This window comes from Pteronotus mesoamericanus, unplaced genomic scaffold (assembly GCF_021234165.1).
Source record: "Pteronotus mesoamericanus isolate MK-2021 breed Mesoamerican mustached bat unplaced genomic scaffold, CSHL_Meso_final contig_221, whole genome shotgun sequence".
Classification (NCBI taxonomy): Eukaryota; Metazoa; Chordata; class Mammalia; order Chiroptera; family Mormoopidae; genus Pteronotus; species Pteronotus mesoamericanus.
In genome coordinates, this window is record NW_026555092.1 from 18,915,645 (window position 1) to 18,940,491 (window position 24,847).

Consider the following 24,847-nt stretch of genomic DNA (forward strand, 5'->3'; position numbering starts at 1 on the left):
GTGATTTAAGCTACTTACCCTCTGGTAGGGAAGTGTAAACCATTTACTCCCAAGTGTCCTTGGTTACAGAAGATAAGATTTTGCGATTTACTAGATGGACACAAACTGCTTGGCATCTAGATTTACAAGATGGCTCCCAACTTCTTGTTTGACTACCTCAGTTTCCCTGCTTGTCCTGGCTTACTGTCCTGTCTCAGTCTCACTTCAAAGATTTCTTTTCTGGCCACTTTACCTAAAGTAGGTTCCTCCATGATCGTATTCTCTATTTCAGCTCTGTTTCCCTCAGAGCACTTACCACAGTTTGTAACTTACTTGTTATTTACTTCGTTTTGTCCTCCGTTCATATCAGACTGTTAGGTCAAGGGGAGTAAGAATTACTATGTCACAAAACAAAACAAAACTAAACTATCTCTAGCACCTATCAACATGCCTAGTACGTAGTACACACAATACAAATCTAGTGAATCGGTGACTTCAATGCACTTTAAACATAATGCCTCCCCTAAACTTTGCAGTAAGACGGCAAAAGAGAAAACATGCCCCACATTGTTTGTAAAGAAGGAAACCCAGTCAAGTTTCTAACTTGTCCGTGGTCACCGACTAGTAACTGAGGGAGTCATGACTGGAACCCATGTCTGTAGGTCTCCAGAGCCCTCACTCACACACCATCCCGAAGATTCCCAGTTTTGGGGTACCCAACAATACAGAAGCACTAGACAACAAAGAGAGGAAGAGACCCACCCCCCCGCCCGAGGGCCTCGCGAAGTTCCCAGGAAGCCCTGCGCTCGGAGGTGTGGCAGACGAGTGGGCGGTGCCAGGCGCCGGAAGCCCGGCCGGAGACTACGTATCCCAGAAGGCTTGGCTGGGCGCCGCTGACTGGTGCAAGCGAGGCCGGCGACAGCGTGAGGACGTTCAGGGACGCTGGCGCGCGGGATTTAAACTGGGCAGTTTACGCGGCGTCAAGACTTTGTAGGTTTAGCAGAGTTGTAGGTTCTTGCTGTTTGGTGTTTTTTCCTGGCTCATCTCCGGACTGCCTGATGGACTCGTCGCTTCAGGCCCGCTTGTTCCCCGGTCTCGACATCAAGATCCAACGCAGTAATGGTGAGGGGCGGGGTCCCGAGGCCAGGGGGACCCGCGGGCGAGAGAGGGCTGAAATTACTGCCCCTAACCCCAAACGGCAGGCCCCTGAGACACTGTTGGGGATTCCCCTCACCCCGTAGATCCGGGTTTCCGCACTGGCGATGGGTCTTCCTTACCCAGGGCCAGGCAGGGGGTTCTGCGCAGGCGGTTGATCCTCTTCCCGTCCTCTGGGAGTAGGCGGGGCTCCTCCAACTCAACCGATCTCCAAGGGAATTTAGGATTGCAACATTAACTTCCCTTCTAAAATGCTCTTCTGAAACTGCCCTGGTCTTGTAGGGACCTCGGCTTCCTGGCCCGTATACTCGCCTGTAAATATTGTGCACTTGCAATATGTCAGGCACTGGGATTCAGGGTAACGAGACAGACCAGATCCCTGCTCTTTAGGAGCTTACAATTCTCTCTCTCTTTGGTTAAGAAGCTTCCGCAGCTCTCGCAGGTCTAATACACGTGTCATTGGGAGAACCGTCAGGAAGTAGGGAAACTATGAGGGCGCTAGAGCCTCAGTGCTGTGTTGAGGAACAGTTCGCCCAAGTACTGGAGTAACTCTTCTGTCCAGCGATACCTTTACTTTACTCTGTAGCTCTCTTTTGAGTGGCACTAAATCCTTATACCCTGAAACTCGGTTTTAAGACTGGTTCTCTGCCTACCTCACTATGGGATGTTCTAAGGGTGAAGTGTCAGGACTACTGTTAGAAAGAAAGGAAGCTGTCCTTTCCTTCAGGTCAGCTTCACACTGAGAGTCTCCGTGAGGTCCTAAAAGTGAACGAGATGGGTAACTCTGGCTTTTTCATTACTATAGGCTTAATTCACAGTGCCAATATAAGGACTGTGGACTTGGAGAAAGCCTGTGTTTCAGTGGAATGGACAGAAGGAGGTGCCACAAAAGGCAAAGAGGTAGGTTCTACCTAAAAGATCTGTGTGAAAATGGAACTTGTGAGAGCCTTCTTGTTGTCGTTGTTTCCTTTTTTCAATTAGCCATAATCGCGCCTCAGGTACACCTCAATGGCGGTGATACTGCCACTGCACAAAGCTGAGAGCCTTGTTTTTGATGCTGTGTTGTCCTCCCTGGTCTCAAACATGGTCCTCTTTGGATGCATTGGCATTTTGCTTAGTAAAACCTATTCCAAATTGAAGCAATCAACAGTTTCCGGTGTGTTTGTAGAAAGCAAACTGCACAGCATCCTAAAACCTTGCTCACCCAAGCTAGCTTCTTCTGAATGCATAGGATAATTGTTTGGGGAGCAAAATTGATAATCTAATTGAGAAAACAAAAGTATATTTCTGAGACACCAAATAACAGAAGGCAACGTGTGATAAATTGCACAGGTGAATAGTGCTGGAACAGATCAGAGTCGGAACTCACTGAGGATGAGCTGGGCTGCGGGCAGGCAGGTTTAGCAGATAGCCCTCCTGGGGGTAAGTGAAGAAGCTGGCTCCAGGCAGCAGAAGGCTCAGGGTGCTGGGTCTTCATCTCTGGCACTTAAGATGTTTGAGATTTTATTCTGTAGGCAGTGGGGTGCCTTGGAAGGATTTTGAGGAGAGAACAGCTGTGACTAAGACATTTATATTTTAGAGGCATTGAAGTGTGTAGAGACCATCAGGCTAGGAGTATGACAACCTGGATTCTAATCTGTCACTGCCATTATTTTATGTGTTCTCAGACATGTTTCTGCCCCCCTTAGAAATTCAATTTTCTCATTTATAAAATGAGAATGATAACATCTACTTCATAGAGTTGTTGTGAGGACTTATTCAACAAATCCTTTTGTGCCATTTCCAAAATGCGAGACAAGAGAAAGTACAATACAAAAGAAAACAAACAAAAAAGTGCCATATAGTGAGTGTGTTTGGTGCTGGGGATACAGGGTGAGTAAGACAAACCTGGACCCTCCTTCATGGAACTTTGAGATAACACATGTAAAGGGCTTGCTTAGCATGCTGTCTTATGGTAGGTATGCCGATATTTAGATGGTGTATTTGAGAAATAAAAGGATCGAATACTTTACATTATCTTGCCTTGAATCAAGAAGTTCCTAAAATTTCTTTCAACCAGCTATGAGTTCCATATAATTTGTTTTTGTTTTGTTTTGTTTGGAAGTACAGCTCTTGTTGGGTGTCACTCTAGCTCAAATATTGCCCATGGAGTAAGGTCCAAACTTCTTGTGAGGCATTCAAAGCGTTTTCAAGATTTTGATCCAATCAAGCTTTTTCTTTGTTTCACACAAAGCATCCTGTGCCAGGGCAAATGGGGCAGCTCTCCGCTCTGTGACCATGCCTAGTGCCTTGCTGCCTTCACACTCTTATTCCTTCCTTTTGGGATGTTCACACTCATTCATCAATGTGCAAATAGATTAATGTCAGAACTAGAATTAGGACTCTAGTCTCCTATGCTTATGCTCTCTGTAGTTTACAGGTTTGAAATGGGGGAGGGATGTGTAGTAGGGGTCTGTAGCTGTGGAAGAAAAATGGATACACACATAGTTACTGGCATACTTGCCAACTTTTGCATTTGGTTATTCTGTCTTCCTTGTCTACCTCATGCTGCTTTGGTTTCTAGCTCTTTATACATGACTTCTCTCCCCCCTTTAGAATGTTGAGCTCACTGAAGGCAAGGGTGATGATATATGTCTTAATTGATCTTTGAATACCTTCTTCCTACTGCCTTACTAATGCAGAGTAAATTTTTTAATGAGCCAATTAATAAGTAGGAGGTAAAACTCTTACCCTGGTGTTTGCACCTGCTGTGAAGTATGCTGATGAAGTTTGAGTTGTTCCTAGAGAGCTCAGTACTCTGGTGATGTAAACCTAGAATTGTGACCTCATTGCAGGCATGAGCAGAACACTGTGACTGGGGAAGAAGTTTCTGGGCCCATTAAAATATGTAGGTAGACTTAGGGTTAGGTAGCAGCTCTTGGGAACTCATCCCCGACCATAAGATCCTGAAGGGCCCTCCATTTTAACCATCACTGGGGCAGTTAGAACTTGTTTCTTTCTCTGTATCAGCCAGCAAGAGGTGTTTGAGTCACTGTGCCCAGCTGGACCCTACTGCCCAGCATAACAGTCAGGGAGCCAGCTGGCCTAGATCTACTGTGGACTGACTGACTGCCTGCCTGCCTGCCTGTCTGCCTCTTCACCTTGTTCTCATCACTGACATCTACCATTAGCTTGGAAATCAGAAAACAATATCCATCTAGATGGTAAACCACAACTAAGAAATAAATATTTGTTTATAACTGTTACTACTTGGTGGAACTTAAAGTCGGTAAAGTCTGAATCTAGAGATAGCCTTGGTTGCAGAGATGCAATTGGTTTGCACAACCAATATCGTTTCATTAAGAACTTCTCTTTGCTCCTTGCAGATTGATTTTGATGATGTGGCCGCAATAAACCCAGAGCTCTTACAGCTTCTTCCCTTACATCCAAAGGATAATCTGCCCCTGCAGGTGAATGTAACGGTAGGTGCCTGATCTGGCTGCAGCCACTGCCCCAGACGACACTTGGCATGTTAGCTCTTTGCTGGGTACTGTTTAGGGACTGCCTAGGACTTCTGGACAGCACATGGGCCCTTGAGAATTGAAAAGAGCCATATATCATGGTGGTGTTTTTTATTTTTCAGAGACAAAAACGCAGGTCAGCCAACTCCAAGATTCCCGCTCCAAAGGAAGGTAAATGGATTTCAACTGGCTTATTGTCATGGGGTTGTGCCCGGAATGATTTTCCTGGAGCTCAGGCAGCTGTGAAGTAGACTCATTGCTCCAGTTTAACAGGTGGCTTCTTTGTGATCTGAGTCCTGCAGTAACTTCCAAGCATCTTCCTCAGTGAGGAAGAATCCAGCCTATAAGGAGGAGGAAATGGGGAGGTATCAGTCAAAGGGTACAAAGTTTCAGTTATGTAAGATAAATAAGTTCTAGAGGTCTAATGTACAGCATAGGGCCTATGATTAACAATATTGTGTTTGTCTACTTAAAAATTTACTCTAAGGGTAGATCTTGTGTTAGTGTTCTTACCGCAAAAGGAAAAATAACCAAAACAAGGGGAGCGGGAGGAAACTTTTGGAGGTGATGGATAAGTTTATGGCATCGAGCGTGATGCTGGTTTCATGGATGCATAGTTATCTCCAAACCCAGTAAGTTGTATACATCAGATATCTACAGCTTTTGTATGTCAGTCATTCCTCAAAACAGTTTTTAAAAAACAAATGAATGTAGCCATTCAACCTACAGCTTTTAGGCCAACCCCTCGGGGAACTGGTGCATTTGGGAAATTTGCTGACTGGCCTAGAAGTCTTCGCTGTGGAATCCAGAGCAGTAATCAGCCATTGGCAGGCTTGTTTTCTTTCCCCGGGGTGAGGTGGTGAGCAAGCTGTGAGAAAAGCTAGTTCTGGGCTGTTTAGAAGTATAGTTGATGGTGCTATGGAGATCTGGGGGTAGGGTAGAGTGGGTGGAAGTTCAGCAATGCCTCAGCCTAGGAGAAAGTTGCACTTTCTCTGCAGAAGTTAGCATAAACCTACTTTGACTGCAATAGTCTGTGGCCACAGTGGGCAGCTATGGGCACATTACCCAAGAAATCCAGCTTATTTTTCAGAACCAGCTATACTTGCACGGCCTATTCCAGTCCAGAGAATATCACTGCCCTGCATGATCTAGTTACCTCAGGGGCCAAGATAACCACTTGGCTCGGGCTTCAGGTTCCTGGGGGTCCAGGGTGAAAGGTGGCGCAGTTGCAAGCTTGGGCTGGGCATGAGTGACATGGTGTTGGCCCCCTCTTGCTGGCCTGCAGCATGGATGGGAGGGGCAGCAGTCTCGCTCCACATGCACGACCCCAAGGGATATTGCCACACAGCTCCTTTGATGGAAAAAATCTTTATAAAGGTGCATGTTAATGCACAGTGGAGATGAAACAAGATTTAAAATCTTTTGGGACATGGGAAACGTAATAATTCGTGCTCTTTATGAAAGGCATGGATTATATAGTGCCATCAGATCAGCCTAAATTTAGGAGACTCAGAAATTCGGTATGGGTTGATTGTTGCCTATATGACACTACATGTTCTATTTCCAACTTTTATCTTATAGGTGAATCATTTCTCTCTCATGGAGGGAAACTATACAGATGGGTAGAAGTTGATAAGAATTCAAATATAACTCATTTGTTTCTCTCAATTAAGCCTTCTTTTAAGATTTCAGAAAATCAAGGTAGCTGATTCCATGGGTTTCTGATGGCTCAGGGTTGGCTCTGTAAAGCTTCCTGGAGCAATGGTAAAAGTCGAGACTCTGGAATCTGACAGTCCTGGGTTCATATCCTGACCCTGACACTTATAATTGAGTGACATTGAGCACATTGCTCAATTTCTCTGAGCTTTAAGTTCCGTTCCCTCAGATGGAAATACTGATATTTCCCTTATAATGTTGTTCTGAGGCATGGGAAGAGTGCTGCAGAATGGTAGGTATGGGGTTAGGTCGGTCTCTCTAGGAATGATTTCATATTGGCTCTAGGTCCCTCCATTTACTCAAGACAGATGCTCTTGTGGGAGATCTTGCCCTCAGGAGCCCTCGGATTTGCAGAATGTGAACAAATTCATTTGGGGTCAGCAGTACTTAGAATAATTTTTGCTTTCCTGGTGGTCTGGACCCATCTCACCCTGTATAGAACCTTGGAGGGTTGCCCCCATCAGTCCTCCTGATCATACTATGCTGATTGCCCCCTGGTTCCTCAGGTCTCCGAAGCCGCTCCACTCGCATGTCCACTCTCTCAGAGGCTCGCATCCCCACTCAGGAGAATGATATGGAGGTGGAGCTGTCTGCACCTGCAAATCCCCGCAAGCACTTTTCAGTTCCTGGTGAGTAATGAATCCCTGCTTCCTGAATCCGTGCTCCCTAAATCCGTGCTCCCTGTTTGAGGCCCCGGAGCAGCTCCTCACACATTACCCTGAACCTGTTCTTGAATATCCTAAGATTCCTACACACCCTTGGCTGAACCTGTTCTTGAATATCCTAAGATTCCTACACATCCTTGGCTTAGTACTTGTTCTGCACCTGCCCCACAGCTCCCTTATCAAGAAACTGTTTTTTTTTAACTTTATTGAAACATAATATATAGTATATACAGAAAAGTGAACATATCATTGAGTATATAGTTCTCAAACACAGTCATAAAACCAATACTCAAATCAAACAGCATTACCAGTACCCAAAAGTCCCCCTCAGGTGCCCTTCCAGTTCCTAAGCCCCCAGTGGAACGTATAATCTTCTGATAGCATAAATTAGCTTTTTCTCTTTTTGAATTTTATATATATGGAATTTAAAAATGTTTAATTTAAACTTTTATTAGATACGTAAAGTAGATGCAGATTTTGTAAGACACACAGTCATTATATCTTACATACAGAGTCCTGCAGAAGTAACGCCTGCTTGAGTGTGGTTGGTAGGGTAATAATATGGTTGTAATAATTTATAGTTTTAATTTGAACATTTCACTGAAAATGTCATGGTGTGCTTGAGTGTGATATTGTTATGTTACAGAATTACATGCTTATGATTTTGTAATAAAAAAGGGTGTTATTTGTGCTGGACCCTGTATACCAAATTTAGCCCTTACAAAATGAAGATAAACAAAAAAGGATCATGACCGAATATAGAAAGTAACGGTCGTCCTGGGTTGTACCTTTCTGGGTTGTATAGTTACTTGTTGTCCATGTTTCCATTATTTCTGGCTTTTCGGTCTTAGCTTCTGTTAACCACCTGAGTTCCAAGGCTTTTGAGAAGTCAGAAAGGTCTGGCCTAAGAACCCATGCTTGTGTCAAGCCTAAGGAATTCAGGCATTTAAAGGCTTTTCCCTCCATGGTGAAGGCTATACTGAGGTATTCACACACCCTTTTAAAATTTTTTGACCCCAGGAGCCAGCCCCTGAAAAGATACTGGTGTGGTTCAGGGTGTGGGCCGAGGTGACAGGAAAAGCCCAAGCTCTGCTCACGCTGTAGGAGCCTGAGCCCTCGCTGAGCTGGCAGCCAGTAGCCCTTCTGGCCTGTGACCCACTAGGGTTCAGCTGAGTACAGCTGTGGTAGCCTGCCTCCTTCTCCAATGACTCTTGTTCCCCTACAGCGGGCCCCCCTAGGAACGCCTGCCCTGCAGTGGCTGAAATACCATTTCCAATCGTCAGCGAGGAAGTGGAAGAGCAAGTTCATTCCATCCAAGGCAGCTCTTCTGCAAACCCCGTGAACTCAGGTAGACACACAGAGCTGTCTGCTGCCCTGCTCCTAGTGCAGGACAAGTAGTTGCATCCTGTCTCATACCTGGCCTGCCTTGGTACCTGAGTTCAAACCACGTTTGTCACTTGAGTGGTGTGTTTTCTTTTGGCCATGGAATCTATTTTTCATAAGAGGTGACCCTGTCCCCCTAAGCTGGCAAGAACCTTCTGATGTAATAGAGGTGTCACAGATATAGTGTTTTAGCTGATACCTGAATAACTATTAAGACCAAGTAGAAATACTCTTACCTTTTCTGGTTGTTGAGAAAATGCCACAGAGGTTTGGTTTGGGGAGAGCTTGGGTTAGACCTGGGGTATCACATTAGCAAGTCTTTACTTTGTGGGTTTGGCAAGAATCACATCTACTGCTTCCTTTCCTTGTGTTTGGTGATTTAAGTACAAGGGTCTAGAGAAGGCCTAGTCCTGGGAAAGGCCCAGGACTCAGTACAACAGCCAGAGAAGAGCAGGCTGGCTGGCCTAGGCAAGGGAAAGAACAAGCTTTCCTCCCTCTCCACCCTTCCTTCCCCAGTTCGGAGGAAGTCATGTATTGTGAAGGAAATGGAAAAAATGAAGAACAAACGAGAAGAGAAGAGGGCCCAGAACTCTGAAATGAGAATAAAACGAGCTCAGGTACCTTTCTTGGGAAGCTAGGGCCAGGGATTTTGGTGGGTATCCTTAACTGCAATGTTAACAGCAACACAGATACAGCTGGACCCCAGCATTACTGAGGCTCCAATTCTGATATCCAGGAAGTTAAACTGTTGTCTCATGAGAATTCAGAGAACAAATCAGTTATTTTTCTGAGGGCCTTTAGATGAGGACTACTTCATGCTGGTTGTCCAGTGGGCACGCCCATCGCATAGTGCAGTGGGCAGCAGGGCTGCGGGACACCATCGCCTGCTTTCCCCCAGCCTCCTAGTTGTGTGCATGTGTGGTGCTGCAATGCAGCTCTAGTTTGGAGCATTTCCCTTCAGTTGGGTTAATTGCTTTGGGGAATCCTACCCTAACCTCCTAAGATGTGAGACAGTGGCCCTCGCCCCAGTTCCCAGAGTGGTTTGGTGCATGCCTAGGCACTCCTGCCGATCTCTCTTCCTAGGTTTTGTCCCTGGGCTCTCAGCCTAGAGCTGGGATGGGTGGAAGTGAGATCATGTTGGGGGTTTTGTCAACTAATGGGCCAACATGAAGAGAGGTTGCTTCTGCTTAGCACTGAGGTCTGGGAGCACTTACATCTTAGCAGTCAGTTTTTGTTTTTGTTTTTTGCTCTTGTCTCTAACAGGAGTATGACAACAGCTTTCCAAACTGGGAATTTGCCCGGATGATTAAAGAATTTCGGGCTACTTTGGACTGTCATCCACTTACTATGACTGATCCTGTAAGTAAACCCAATAAAAAGACAGAAAACTTCTCTTTAAAGGAGTGAGCTTCTGGGCTCTCCCTCCTGGGAGCACGCCCATACCTCTTCTCTTCTCTCAGGAGTGCGTCTCCTAAACTGTAAGGGACCCCACGAGGCTGGCGACCAGGGGAGCGGTGGGCAGCGGCATCTTGTCCTGAGCTAACCCCCTGAACCCGTCTCCAAAGCCTCCTTTTTTCTGACTCCTCAGTAAGCCAAACATCTCTGTCTAGGCTGTCTCTTGTTGCTGCTTCTATCCTAAGCTCTTTCTTATTTCAGTGTCCCCAGGTTTAATAAATGTACGCTAAAAATATAAATAAATAAATAAATAAATAAATAAATAAATAAGCAAGCAAGCAAGCAAGCAAGCAAGCAAGCTGTGAGCCCTGGCTGGGCAGCTCAGTTGGTTAGAGCATTGTCCCAGTATGCCAAGGTTGCAGGTTTTGCTTCCTGGTCAGAGCACATACAAGAATAAGCCAATGAATTCATCAATAAGTGTTTCTCTCCTCTCTCTCTCTCTAAAATCAGTAACTTAAAAAAGAAATTTTAAAGGCATGAGAGTATTGAAAACTCTTCACTCACACTTAAGGGTATATTTAATATCCTTGGTGGGCTGGAGTTAGTGAGTCTGATCTTTTCTCTCTCTCTCTTTTTTTTTCCATTTCCAAATGCTTTATTTATTTGTTTTTAGAGAGAGGGGAAGGTAGAGAAGGAGAGAAACATCAATCGCTTGCCTCTCGCATGCCCCCAACAGGGGACCTGGCCCTCAACCCAGGCATGTCCTGATCGGGAATGGAACCAGCAACCTTTCAGTTCTCGGGCTGGCACTCAATCCACTGAGCCACACCAACCAGGGCAAGATTCTGATCTTTATAAACTCCCCTCCACTCCCACCCTCCCCACTTTCATAGGTTGGCCAAATTCCTACTAAGAATCATGAAAGTATGTTGAAACCTGTAGACAGCAGAGTGAAAAGACTGGGAAGAAAATTCAGAGCTACCCTCTTGTGCTCTTGAGTAACTAATGGGGGAGGCAGGGTCCTGGTATTACATCTTGTCCCCTGAATGGGCCAGACATGGGATTAGAAGGGGAGGGGTTCTGGAGAAGCTTTCTTTAATACTGTCCTAACCTTTTATTGGTTGGTTCTCTCCTCTCATCCTCTTGAAGATTGAAGAGCATAGGATATGCGTTTGTGTTAGGAAACGCCCGCTGAATAAACAAGGTAAACTGCATTCAGTCAGAAAGAGGTTTTGGAGTAACTGAGGGTTCCCATATCTAGAAAGCATCCCCTGAAAATACTCTCCTTCTGCAGAATTGGCCAAGAAAGAAATAGATGTGATTTCTGTTCCTAGCAAGTGTCTGCTCTTCGTACACGAACCCAAGTTAAAAGTGGACTTAACAAAGTATCTGGAGAACCAGGCATTCTGCTTTGACTTTGCATTTGATGAAACAGCTTCAAATGAAGTCGTCTATAGGTTAGTCCCTTGCCTCCTCCTCCCACCCCCCATCCCCCATCCGCCCCTTTGGTCTTTTCCATGCAAGGCAGTGTGGTAACACTGCTCACGGGCATACTGAACTCTAAAGCCCTCCCTTGCGCCTCTCACGTTTCCTTTGCATCAGCCATCACATAGAGCTGGTTTTGGTTCTGGTTCCTCCGCTGCCATTTGCCATTTTGCAGCTTTAGCAGCGCATCCTTGAATGGGTCAGAAGTGAGGTGACCCAGACCCACTGCATTCTCTGAGGCTGGTCTGGGCAGGCTTCAGGGCTGCTTCCAGTGCCGTGTGCAGCCGCCCCGTTACCCACTCGGCAAACTCTAGGACTGCCGTGCCTAATAGAGCACCCACTAACCTCATGTGGCTATATAATAAAAGTTAAATAAAATTGAAAATTCAATTCTTTAGTCACATAAGCCACATTTCGAGTGTTTGATAGCCACATGTGGAAATAGCTACCCTTGGGCAGCACAGAGAGAGAATAGTCCCATCATCACAGATAGTTTTACTGGACAACATTGCTCCAAACCAGAGGCCGACAAACTTCTGGGCCATTTTTGGTTCACAATCCCTTTTTATATGATTCTCAAACCAAGGATGATTTTTATATTTTTAAAGGATTGTTCTGTTCTATTCTAGTCTAGTCTAGTCTATTCTATTTTTAAAGATTTTAGCCCTGGCTGGTGTGGCTCAGTGGACTGAGCGCCGGCCTGCAAACCAAAGAGTCACTGGTTCAATTCCCAGTGTAGGGCACATGCGAGGGTTGCGGGCCAGGTCCCCAGCAGGGAGCGTGCGAAATACAACCACACATTGATGTTTCTCTCCCTCTCTTTCTCCCTCCCTTCCTCTCTCTCTAAAAATAAATAAAATCTTTTTTTCTGTAGGGGGAGAGAAACATCAATCCTGCTAAAGGATTGTTTTAAAACAATCTGACAGACCTACATGGCCCACAAAGCCTAAACTATTTAAGACTCCTACTTTAGAGGGTTCCCTCTGACCTTTGTAATATGTCTTATGCTGGGAGTCAGCTGCTAAGTTCAGGCTTTCATCTTATGTCTCCAGAGTCAGAAGAGGGGCTGGTGGCTTGGAGTGCGGGCCATCAGCTTGCTCTTGGCAAGTCAGTCCAGCCTCCTTAAATCAGCTAGGAGAATTTCAGATTTGTAAGTGGGGCTGGGATCAGGTTGGGACCATTTTGCAGGAGAGGATTACTAGTGTTCGGAAGGAGGAATCAAGGACCCAGGAATTCTTCAGTGGAAGGGCAGCAGGACCATGTTCTGGGGTGCACATTTTGCTCAGAGATATACACTCTTCTCTATCCCTTCTAGGTTCACAGCAAGGCCACTGGTACATACAATTTTCCAAGGTGGAAAAGCAACCTGTTTTGCATATGGTCAGACAGGAAGTGGCAAGACACATGTGAGTATTTAGGCATGGCTGGGCATGAGTTTGCCCATGGGGCAACACTGGGTTTCTGAAAAAGAAGACAGTGAGTTTCTTGTAGAAAATCCCCTCTGCACAGGTACCCATCACCAAATATGCTTGCTGTGCCAGATGCAGAGAAAGGCCTTAGCAGGTCCAGCCTTCTGGCTTTGGTGTGGCCTGCTGTGGTGATGGAGCCAGTAGTGCTCTAGCCAAGGCCAAGGGCCCTTTACCAAGGTCTTCCATCCCTTTCCTTTGCAGACTATGGGCGGAAACCTCTCTGGGAAAGCCCAGAATGCATCCAAAGGGATCTATGCAATGGCCTGTAAGTAGTATGCTCTGCTGCAGTGGGCTTGGGCACATGAAGCAGGTTGCTCACTTAATCTGTGATCTCTCCCATAGCCCACGATGTCTTCCTCCTGAAGAATCAGCCCCGTTACCGGAACCTGGGCCTGGAAGTCTATGTGACATTCTTTGAGATTTATAATGGGAAGGTAGCTGCTCTGTCTCTGCTGTCAGGGGGCCCGGAACTCTAAAACCTTGAAGTTGGCTCGGAATGGTAGAAGCCAAACACTGTGGGCTGTGTAGCTTTTGGGCTACTTTGCCCTTACATGTCAGAGGCGGGGGGTTATCTGATGGTGGGATAGTAATCACACTCAACAAGTATGGCAGGACTACTCAGCTCCTTCTCAGATGGGCGGTTTGCCCTGTGTGTGCCTTGTGCTCCCCTCGACCCACCTCCTTCATAACTCTTTTTCCTTTGATCATGTGTGTGTATTCTCATACTCATATTCACCCTTCCTCTCTCATTTCCAACCCTCCGTCTGTGTGTGTGTAAATAAACAAATAAATACATATACATCTCATGTTTTGGCATAGTTGTCTTCCTCAGAGTGGGACCTAGATAATAATAATAGCTAATGTTGATTATTAATATGTGCTAACCACTATTCTAAGCACTTGTTTCAATTCATTTGTTAATCACAACACCCTACAAGGAAGTATTACTGTCACTATTCTGCAGATGAGAAATAAGCCTAGAATGAGTGGTTAAGTACTATTCAGGCTCACACAGCTCGTAAAGTAGCAGAGTTGCATCAAATTGAGGCAGCTGGATTCAGAACCCACGCCCTCTGTTAGTCTACCTAACTCAGCCTCTGTGTGCCCTTCCTCCTGCCTGCCCTTGCCTAAGCTGGGACAGTCCCTGGTGGAGGGAGGGGGCAGGTGGGCTGCCCAGTGCTTGATGGCCTTCCCCTTGTTCCCCTGCCTGGCACAGCTGTTCGACCTGCTCAACAAGAAGGCCAAGCTGCGCGTTCTGGAGGACGGGAAGCAGCAGGTGCAGGTGCTGGGACTGCAGGAGCACCCGGTTAACTGTGCTGATGATGTCATCAAGATGATTGACATAGGAAGTGCCTGCAGGTCAGAATTCTGGCAAGGGGAAGGGGCCACTTCCTAGTGCCCAATTCAGGTTGACAAAGATTAGCTCTGAGCACAGTGTGGTTCCACAGAGGCCCACTTTCTCCAGCTTGGGGAGGGCTGTGAAGGCCTCTGCAATAAGGGGTCTCAAAGAGGCTCACCAGGAGCGACTCAAAATGTCTTAAATCTAACCAAGGCGGGCTTTATTCCCGGCCTCTCACTCCAAAGGCTTGCTTCCTGACTTCTCTCTTTACCGTTCCTTCCCTCTGTGATGGAAGACAGGAACCCTGGGTCTGTCCTAGGCTGCAAGGGCTGGGGCCACGGCCTCTGTGCAGAGGTGGGGAAGTGGCACGGGCGTGCTGGGCAGCTTATGGAGGCCCAGGGAGCAAGCTGCCCTCCGCAGGGCCCTCAAGTTCTGGCAAATGGTTCACGACAACCTCTCCTTCCCTTTGTGCCTTGCAACAGAAGTAGCTCATCTTTCCCCATGTCCTTATGGGTCCCAGGTCTGGCCAAGCCCCTAGCATAGAATCCAATATTGGGGCTGCCAGGAAAACATACAAGGTCTACAGCTGGAGGGAGAGCTTCTGCCCAGGGAAGGCAGAACAGAAAGTGGGGACAAAAATACAGGACGACTTAGACTCCTGACCTGTGTCCTGCTTTGAACAGGGAACTCACTGCTATGGCCTGGGGTGCTATGGTGGCTGGTGACTTCAGGAGCTCATAGCTTTTCTTTGTCCTCCTTTACCACAGGACCTCTGGGCAGACATTTGCCAACTCCAACTCTTCCCGCTCCCATGCCTGCTTCCAGATTCTTCTTCGAGCCAAAGGGAGAGTGCATGGCAAGTTCTCTTTGGTGGATCTAGCAGGGAACGAACGAGGTGCAGACACTTCTAGTGCTGACCGGCAGACCCGCATGGAAGGCGCAGAAATCAACAAAAGTCTCCTGGCTCTGAAGGTAGTAGGGGCTAGCTAGAGGAGGCTGGTCTGGGGGACGGCTGGTGGAGGGAGGAAGTGGGCAGCATGAGAGGAAGGAAAGGACCTTAGTTGCACCTGCTGCCTCACAGGAGTGTATCAGGGCCCTGGGACAGAACAAGGCTCACACCCCATTCCGCGAGAGCAAGCTGACACAGGTGCTACGGGACTCCTTTATCGGGGAGAACTCAAGGACCTGCATGGTGAGTAGGGGTGCTTTTAGTCCTGTCCTAGGTAGGAGGCCTGGTGCCCTTGGCTCTCTGGATTTCTGGGCTCTAACTTGACTGGACTTCACCCTGTATTTCAATACCAGGCTCCCCTTTGACTACCCAAGAAGTGGGGAAAGGAGGTACTCCCATTACTGTATGTCCGTGCCATTCTGGGTTTGGGGGAGGTCATTCCTCCCTTACCTGGTGGAAAGGAAGCTACAGAATCCGGAAGGCAGACCTTTGGGGGAGCCAGAGAGGAAGTCCTGGCTTCCGTGGCTTTCCCTTAGCTCAGTTCCTTGGCTCACAGCCTAGAAAATAGGAAAGGGCTATGGCCCTGAGTGGCTTTTTGTCCCTTCTTATCTCTAAGCCCTTCTAGCTAGAGTCTGCCCTAACTTCCCTGGAGGGAATATCTTCTCCCTGGTCTGCTGGGGAAGATAGGGATTTCTGACTAAGCTCTAAACCCTTCTCCCTGAGACATTATCCCTGAGCCTGGGCAACTGAGGGTTCCAGTAGGAGCCACAGAGCCTTAAGGTGTGACCTTGGTTTGAGGAATGGGTCAGTAAAGAGATAAAGAAGGAGGGGGGTGATAAGATATGCTTTTAAAGGCAGGGAATCAATTTTTTTAAATACTTTTCATACTTTTTAAAAATTGCATTGAGAGAGAGAAGAAGGGGGAGAGAGACATTAATTTGTTGTTCCACTTATTTATGCATTCATTGGTTGCTATTTGTATGCGCCCTGACTAGATATCAAACCTGCAACCTTGGTGTATTTGGATGACACTCTAACCAACAGAGATACCCAGCCAAGGCAGGAATCAATTCTTAAAGAGCCTTAATCTGCAGTGCCCATGTTGCCTTGCACAGAGTGGGTGCTAAATGAGCTCTCCCTTCAATACCATGTGGGTGTCAGCAGCCTGGAGAAACTCCTGGCAGCCTCTCCCCATGGTCCCCAACCTCTCTCTCCCCATGATCCTCGACCTTTCACCACCCATTCCCTCTTTTGCAGATTGCCATGATCTCACCAGGCATAAGCTCCTGTGAATACACTTTAAATACACTAAGATACGCAGACAGGTACCAGTACCTATGGCCAGGTGGGGTGGGGAACAGGGTGTGGGAGTGGGAAAAAGAATGGCAGTGATGAAAGAGGGAGGAGGCTCTGGGGTTAAGTGCCTACTATCTAGTCGTCTGTGATTCAGTGAACCTGAGGCTTGGGAGTTCGGACATGGTGCTAGGTCTGTGCCAAACCCTCCAGGCCCCGGTAGGGAGACAGCATGCATTAGGGTCCTTTCATAGGCCAAAGGCAAAGCTGCTACTCCATCCCCTTGAAGCCTCAAACCTGACAGTCTTTTTTTAAAAAGACTATTTATTTTTAGAGAGAGGGCAATGGAGAGAGAAAAAGAGGGAGAGAAACATCAATGTGTGGTTGTCTCTTGCACGCCCCCCTGCTGGGGACCTGGCCCGCAACCCAGGCATGTGCCCTGACTGGAGTCGAACTGACGACCCTTTGGTTCGCAGGCCAGCGCTCAGTCCACTGATCCACACCATCCAGGGCTGATAGTCTTAAGTGGTACAGCATTCTTGTGAATGCCAAGGAGCTTGCTATGGAATCCAATACCTTCTTGTTTCCTCAGGGTCAAGGAGCTGAGCCCCTACAGTGGGCCCAGTGGGGAGCAGCCAACTCAGATGGAAATAGAAGAGACAGAAGCCAGCTCTAATGGATCCCTGATCGCAGACAATGTAAGGTGCAGGGTGGGGCCAAGCAAGACAAACATGGCCTGCTGAGATGGGAACTAGGCCATACTGTGTATCTTTCCTTTTGGCCCCCTTAGTTTTCCAAGGAAGAAGAGGAACTGTCTTCCCAGATGTCCAGCTTTAATGAAGCCATGACCCAGATCAGGGAGCTGGAGGAGAGGGCCGTAGAAGAGCTGAAGGAGATCATACAGGTGGGAAGCTGGCCCTGGCCAGGGAGGGACTAGATATCCCCCCTGGCACAGGCCTGCAAGTGTGCTCAGCACCATTCCTTGAATGTGACCTGGGCTTTGTTCCCACAGGTCCTCAGGTTGGCATGGCAAGAGGCAACCCTCTACCCCCACATTCCTTAATTCTCTACTTATTCATCCATCTGCTCTTGTAAGGCAGCTAATACCACATCCTCTTCTTTAGTCTGGCACACACAAGCTTTCCTCCATCCTTCTAGCTGGAGCTAGTCTTGCTCAGCCATGCTTCTGATTGGGGCTTTTGGAGGGTGGTTTACATGCAGGGACCTCGTTATTCAGTGAATGTCCAGTGAGTACTTTTTATATGCCAGCTCCTGTACTGAGACCAAGGACCAGAACTATGAAGTATGGATAGTAGACCCTAAAGAAAGACTTGATCAACCCTGATTCTTCTATTTACGAGCCAATTTCCTTGTGAAAGTCATTTAGTCTCACTAGGCCACAAACCAAAGGGTTGCTGGTTTGATTCCTGGTCAGGGCACATGCCTGGGTTGCAGGCCAGGTCCTTAGCAGGTCCCCTGCAGGTCCCCAGTTAGGGGGGTGCCAAAGATAACCTATTGATGTATCTCTCGCACATTGATGTTTCCTTCCCCCTCAAAAATAAATAATCTTCCCCCCCCCCCCCCATTGGCCTTATGGTTCAACCAGAGGCCCAGACTTTGTTATGAGGGCAGTGGATGCCCTTGAAGGGAGTTAAATGGAGTGGTGCCGTGGCCGTATGAGAGCTTTGGGTACATCATTGTAACCACAGTGTGCAGTCTGGTTTGGGGACATGGGGAGAGTGTAAATGGAGGCATCTGGGAGGTGAGAGCTGTTAGGAGATCGTTGGTAAAAGAGGTGTTGGTGCCTAGACTGAATGTAACAACGACCATGGTATTGGAATAAGGGCATGAGATTCAAGAACCATTTAAAGAGTGGACTTGATAGGATTTAGGGACAAGAAAGGTGAAAGAAGCCCTGGCTGGTGTGGCTCAGTGGATTGAGCACCAGCCTGTGAACCAAAGGGTCACTGGTTTTGTTCCCAGTCAGGGCACATGCCTGGGTTGCTGGCCAGGTCCCCAGTAGGGGGCATGTGAGAGGCACACACATTGATGTTTCTCTCCCTCTCTTTCTCCCTCCCGTCCCCTCTCTCTAAAAATAAACACTTTTTTTTTTTTTAAGGTGAAAGAATAAAGTTGTTGCTCAGATTTTTGGCTTGGGCATCAAGACAGATAACAACATTCAATGGATATGATAGGGACAGGAGGGGGTATAAGGGGATTAAATGGTAATGGGGGGAAAATACAAACAAACAGACGAGGACATGTCTGGGGTAGGGGAGAGGATGAATTCAGTGTGGGCACTCCTGCAAGAGTCAGGAGGTAGGGTGTGGGCCAGGCCTGGAGGAGTGGGCTCCTTGTATGGGCATCTGCATTGCAGTAGGGCCCCAGGAATGATTTGCTAAATCGGTGTGGTCGCTGTTTGAACTAACAAGGCCATCCCTGTGTCGTTGCAGCAAGGGCCAGGCTGGCTTGAGCTCTCCGAGATGACTGAACAGCCAGACTATGACCTGGAGACCTTTGTGAACAAGGCAGAGTCTGCCCTCGCCCAGCAAGCCAAGCACTTCTCAGCCCTGCAAGGTGGGTGCAGTTGGACGGGACACAGCAGGATGGGGCGTCTGCAGGTTACGGCAGCTCTGCCCTGAGGGGATGGGACCTCTGAGACACCCACTAACCCCGAGTGTGCTGCCTCCCCTTCCTTCTAGATATCATCAAGGCCTTGCGCCTGGCCATGCAGCTGGAAGAGCAGGCCAGCAAACAAATAAGCAGCAAGAAACGGCCCCAGTGACAACTGCAAATAAATGATACTTGGTTTCACACCAGCCTTTTCACCACCTAACCCCTCCCCAGTGAACTTTGGGCTCAGGTTCTGAGCTGGAACAGGCTTTGATAAATGCCAAGCATTGGGGCATCAGGGCCAGGGCAGATGGGGAGGGCATCAGAGTGACAGGGACACTTTTGCCTCGACTGTAGCCTTGAAGGGAGCAAGGATGGGAGAATGGGACTTTCAGATATCCTGTGTGGCCCTTCTCTCCCAGTGGGGAAGCCTTGTTGGCATCGAGTGTTCCCTTGTCGGCCTTCTGCCTGTGGACTGGCCGCTGGTGGAGGGCTGCTGGGGTTGTCCTGGCTCTGGGGACGGGGACGGAGTCTTTAGTACAGCTCCGCTGGCTGTGGCCTGCCATCCACACCCTTGGTCTGGCTACTAATATGTCTTGTACTTTAAAAAGGTTTCTAGAACCTCTTCCTCCCTTGATGTTTTTTGAGATCCAAGAGGATCCCTTCTGTCTTCTGTTTTGTGTTTATACGTTGTGTCTAACAATAAAGAAAGAGGAAAAAAATCAGTCTGTTGAGTGGCGTGTGGGAAGGGCCTGGGAAATGACTGAACCTTCTGGAACTAAGAACACTACTGCAACTCTGTGTGATGCTGGTTCTGTCCTCTACCTGGGAAACCGAATCCACACCTGCAGTTAAGTGACATGTTGAGGATCCAACCCTGTCTTGTTCAGTGATGCTTACTAGGTCCCAGGTCCTGTCCTGGGAACAGGAACCGTAAGCAGAAAGGAGATGGTGCCTTGTCAGTTACAGCTGACTCAACACATGTTAGATTCTGTGGGGCTTTCACTGCCTGTGAAGCTGGGGAGATCCCAGCTGGCCAAGGACATCAGATTGCGTCTTCCTGACCCTCTGACCCTCAATAAAATGGTTTGACCCTCCCTCCTGCCAAAAAAAAAAAAAGATACTGTGGGAACACTGACAAGAAAGCACTCAGCTTGCTACATGGGAAAGCATTCCGATTTGGTCTTGAAAAATGAGAAGTTTCCTGATTAGATTGAAGGACCAAACATAGGGTATGGGCAGTTTGGGGACTGGAGGACTACAGATTTAGTGTCTGAAGCATGAATTACATAAGTGGTAACGTGCCACTAAAAGGTTTTTTGCCTCAGGGTCACACAATCAAATGTTTTAGAAAGGTCTCAGAGAGACAGGCAGGGAGCAGGGGGCACATGGGCTCCTGCAGAAACTCAGAGAAAGGTGGGGCTGAATAGATCAAGCTCTGGCCCTCTAAGCCTTGGCTACTTCATTTGTAAAATAGGGTATTCTCTGCCTTATGGTGAGAATACATGAACTTGAGGTACAATTAAATAACCAATTCAGCTGGATTCAGAAATTCAGCTGAATCAGATGTTTGACAGAACTGGCACTAGCTCTAAGGTCTTTAAAGCTTCCAAATAACCTTTCACCCTCATTTGTAAAATGTGGCCACCAGTACCAGCCTCATGGAAATGAAAAGAGGAAATGAAAGAATGCCACCAGCCTAATGTGGCTCAGGGGACTGAGCACCAGCCTGCAAACCAAAGGGTCGCCAGTTTGATTCCGTCAGGGCACATTGCCTGGGTTGCAGGCCAGGTCCCCAGTTGGGGGCTTACAAGAGGCAACCACATATTGATGTTTCTCTCTCCCCTCCAGTCCCCTTTCTCTAAAAATAAATCTTTAAAAACATGTCACGAGCCCAAGCCTGACCACCTTCTCATGTGGAGTACCATCTGAGTCCCTAACTGGTCTCCTGTTTGAATTAACTCCCATGACCTATTCTCCCCAACCAGCCAAGGAAATCTGTACGTTATTCCCTGCTTGGAAACCCTTAATAGCATCCCTCTGCACAAAGGTTAAATTCTGAATGTCCCCCCTGGCTGGTGTGGCTCAGTGGCCTGAGCGACAGCCTGTGAATTAGAAGGTCGTCGGTTTGATTCCCAGTCAGGGCACATGCCTGGGTTGCAGGCCAGGTCCCTTGTTGAGGGTGGGCAAGAGTCAACCAGTAGATGTATCTCCCACATCAATATTTCTCTCTCCTCCCTCCCTTCCCCTCTCTCTAAAATAAATAAAATCTTTAAAAAAAAAATTCTAAATGCCCTACCATGGCATATTAGGCCCTGCCCAATCACCTCTTATCTATTGGTCCAGTGGAAATGTAATTTGGGCAGAACAGTTTGGTAGCTAAAAACCCAGCTTGTGAAGCCACACTGCAGGGTGGGATCCTAGCTCTGTGACTACAGAACCTTCAGTGGGTTGTTTAACCTTTTTGTGCTGTCTGTGAAGTGGGAATACTGGTATGGAATCATGAATATTGAGTTAATATACATACAGCAGTAAGTACAATGTCTCACATTTAGTAAGTTCTAGCTATTTAGGCACATAAGAACAAAGATTTTTGTTAACATTTAATCCTGTATCAACAATGTCTAGAACAGAGTAAGCACACACAATGTTTTTGAATGAATGAATACATCCACTCACTGTTCTCCAATCACACTTGCCTTTATTTCTTGAATATGTCAGGGTTGTTTTCTTTTAAATAACAGCTTTTTTGAGATGTAATTCACATAGTATAATATTCACCCTTTTAAAGTGTACAGTTCAGTGGTTTTTAGTATACTCTAATTGGGCAACTGCCCTGGCTTGTGTAGCTGAGTGGATTGAGTGCTGGCCTGTGAACTGAAAGGTCTCCGGGTTTGATTCCTGGTCAAGGCACATGCCTGGGTTGCAGGCCAGGTCCCCAGTTGGGGGCATGCAAGAGGCAACCAGTCAACCAGTCGATATATCACTCGACGATGTCCCTCTCCCTCTTTCTCCCCCACTTCCCGTCTCTCTAAAAATAAATAAAATCTTTAATTGGGCAACTATCACCACTAAAATTCCAGAATGTTTTCATCACCCAAAATGAAACCCCATGCCCATTAGCTTTCACCCCCAATTCCCTTTTCCCCCAGTCCTAGGAAAGCACTATTATTTCTCTATGGATTTCTTTATTCTGGACATTTCATATAAATGGAATCATACAATGTGTAGTCTTTGTGTCTGGCTTCTTTGACTTAGCATGTGTTCTGAAGGATCATGTAGCATGCATCAGTACTTCATTCCTTTTTGTGGTCAAATAATATTCTATTGTATGGATATGTCTTCTTTTGTTTATTCATCAGTTGAACATTTTGGGTTATTTCCACTTTAGCATTATGAGTAAGTCTTTCAGGCTAGGAGCATCATGTACAAGTTTTTAAGCATATGTTTTCAATTCTTGGGTATATCCAAGTCCTTCAACCATTTTTAAATTGGATTGTCTTTATTGTTGACTTTTAAGAGCTCTATATATTCTGGATACTAGACTCTTATAAGAGATAAAATTTGCAAATATTTTCCCTCATTCTGACCTTGGCTGAGTATCTCAGTTGGTTAGGGTGCCGTCCTGATGCACCAAGGTTGCAGGTTCTTTCTCCCGGTCAGGACACACACCAGAGGGAACCAATGAATGCATAGGTGAGTGGAACAAGTGGATGTTTCTCTCTCTAAAAATTAATAAAAAATAGATAAAAATATTTTCCCTTATTTTGTGGGTTGTCTTTCACTTTCTTGATCATATCCTTTGAAGCACAAACGTTTAACTTTGATGAAGTTCCACTTACCTTTTTTCTATTGTTGCTTGTGCTTTTAGTGTCATATCTCAGAATCCATTGCCAAGTCCAAGGCTATGAAGGTTTATGTTTTCTTCTAAGAATTTTATGGCCTTATATTTAGGTCATTGATCTATTTTAATTTTTGGACGTGATGTGAGGTAGGGGTCTGAATTCATTCCTTTGCATGTGGATATCCAGGTTTGCCTGTACCATTTGTTGATAAAACTAATATTTTCTTGCCCTGGCTGGTGTGGCTCAGTGGCCTGAGTGCCAACCTGTGAACCAGAAGGCTGCCAGTTCGATTCCCAGTCAGGGCACATGCCTGGGTTGCGGTCCAAGTCCTCACTTGGGGACTTGTGGTAGGCAACTGATGGATGTATCTCTTGTACATTGATGTTTCTCTCCCTTTCTCCCAACCTTCTCCTCTCTAAAAAAAAAAAAAATATATATATATATATATATGTATATGTATATGTATATGTATATGTATATGTATATGTATATGTATATATACCTGTGTCCTGGTTAGACTGTGGGTGATGGAGTAATTTGGGAGATCACTTTTTAAGGTGACTAATGAAAAAAGGGCCAAAGGCATAATATGATCAATGTTAATGGTCTCAAAGCAAATGGAATGGTGGCCAGCTGGAGTACTACAGGGGAGCAGAAGAGAGGCTCTCTCCAGGATGACATGGAATTACACAGCCCCTATTCCTGGGTCTTCCAGTCCCTGGTCAGAAATTTAGATTTTACTGCAAATGTGCTGGAACGCCACTGGCAGGTTGAAGATACAGAAGAAGGGATAATGTTAGAATCCCTCCCAATGAATGGGACAGGATCTGGAGTAAAAGGGCCTATTCATCCAACACAACTTTAAAAAACTTTTCAAAGAAGTTTTAAAAAACAGCCCTCTGCTTTGTGTTCCTCTTCAGCCACCACCCTAATTCTCCCCTCTTTAAACTTCTCAAAAAATTATCTACCTATACTGTATTTTTTAATTTCCCCATTTCAAGTTTTTGAAAAATACTAATCAAATTTTTGTTCACTGCACAGAAACTACTCTTGCCAATGCCACTTAATAATCTAATAATCACTTTTAGTCTTCCTTTTTTTAAAAAAAAAGTTGTATTTATTTATTTTTAGAGAGGGAGAAAGGGAGGAAAACACTGATGCAGGAGGGAAACATCAATCAGTTGCCTCTCATACACGCCCGGACTGGGGAGAACCTAGGCATGTGCCCCAGCTGGGAATCGAACCAGCAATGATCCCCACCTGGGCCACACCAGTCAAGGCTTAGTCTTTTAACTAGACAGCACAGTAGCCTAAGACCATGACATGACCCTCACCCTGTCTCACTCTAATTGCTCCTCTGGCTTCTTGGCCAGCTTCTTTTCTCTGCCTGGCCTTAAATGTTGCCATTCCTCAAGCCTTGAACCTAGGCCCTCTTCTTGTATTTCTTTTAATTTTTTTTTCTTTTTGCATTTCTTTACGGCAGATGTTGGCAAACTACTCTGCATTGAATGAGCCCATGAACTTATGTTTGTGTTTGAAAAAAAATTCCAAAGCATATTTCATGGCAAATCCCAGTATCCATAGTTTTATTGGAGCACAGCCACATCTATTTGTTTATCTTTGTCTATGGCTGTGACACAGACACTATAGCCCACAAAACCTAAAGTACTTATCCTTTAGAAGGAAAGTCTGCCTTAACCTGTTTCCCTAGATTACACGCATTCTGGTAGCATTAATTGCCATTTATATACCAATGATTCCCAGAATAACATCTGTCCAGATCTCTTTTATAAGGATAACCAGACATGAACATTCAGTTGTCAGGGAGAGGGAGAATTCCCCTCTTATAGCTTCTTTAATTCTTATGGCTGGACAAGTAACAAAACAATAAAATTGACATAAGGCTAGATTAATAGAAGAAAAAGCAATTTAACGTGCACATGGGAGAATCACAGTATGATGTTCATATAATAAAACGAGGCTCCAATAAATAATCAAACCAGGCATCTTTTAACATTTTTTAGATAATAAATTTGTAAGAAACTGACAGGACAAAGGAAG

The 24,847-nt window shown here is 46.3% G+C and overlaps 1 protein-coding gene and 1 pseudogene across 1 annotated transcript; one reads left to right on the forward strand and one right to left on the reverse strand.

The window, feature by feature from the left end:
- The first annotated feature begins 1,037 nt into the window (after window positions 1–1,037).
- Window positions 1,038–19,113, forward strand: KIF2C (kinesin family member 2C). The gene is made up of 21 exons (XM_054572126.1): window positions 1,038–1,101; window positions 1,940–2,034; window positions 4,500–4,601; window positions 4,757–4,805; window positions 6,857–6,979; window positions 8,241–8,363; window positions 8,915–9,015; window positions 9,662–9,757; window positions 10,943–10,997; window positions 11,088–11,250; window positions 12,594–12,684; window positions 12,949–13,012; window positions 13,090–13,181; window positions 13,964–14,106; window positions 14,854–15,058; window positions 15,168–15,278; window positions 16,293–16,360; window positions 16,921–17,026; window positions 17,119–17,232; window positions 18,782–18,905; window positions 19,031–19,113. Exons 1-21 carry the CDS (start codon window positions 1,038–1,040, stop codon window positions 19,111–19,113), a joined length of 2,172 nt encoding a protein of 723 aa, XP_054428101.1.
- On the reverse strand, window positions 2,103–2,172 carry LOC129069513 (uncharacterized; annotated as a pseudogene).
- Window positions 19,114–24,847: the final 5,734 nt, after the last annotated feature.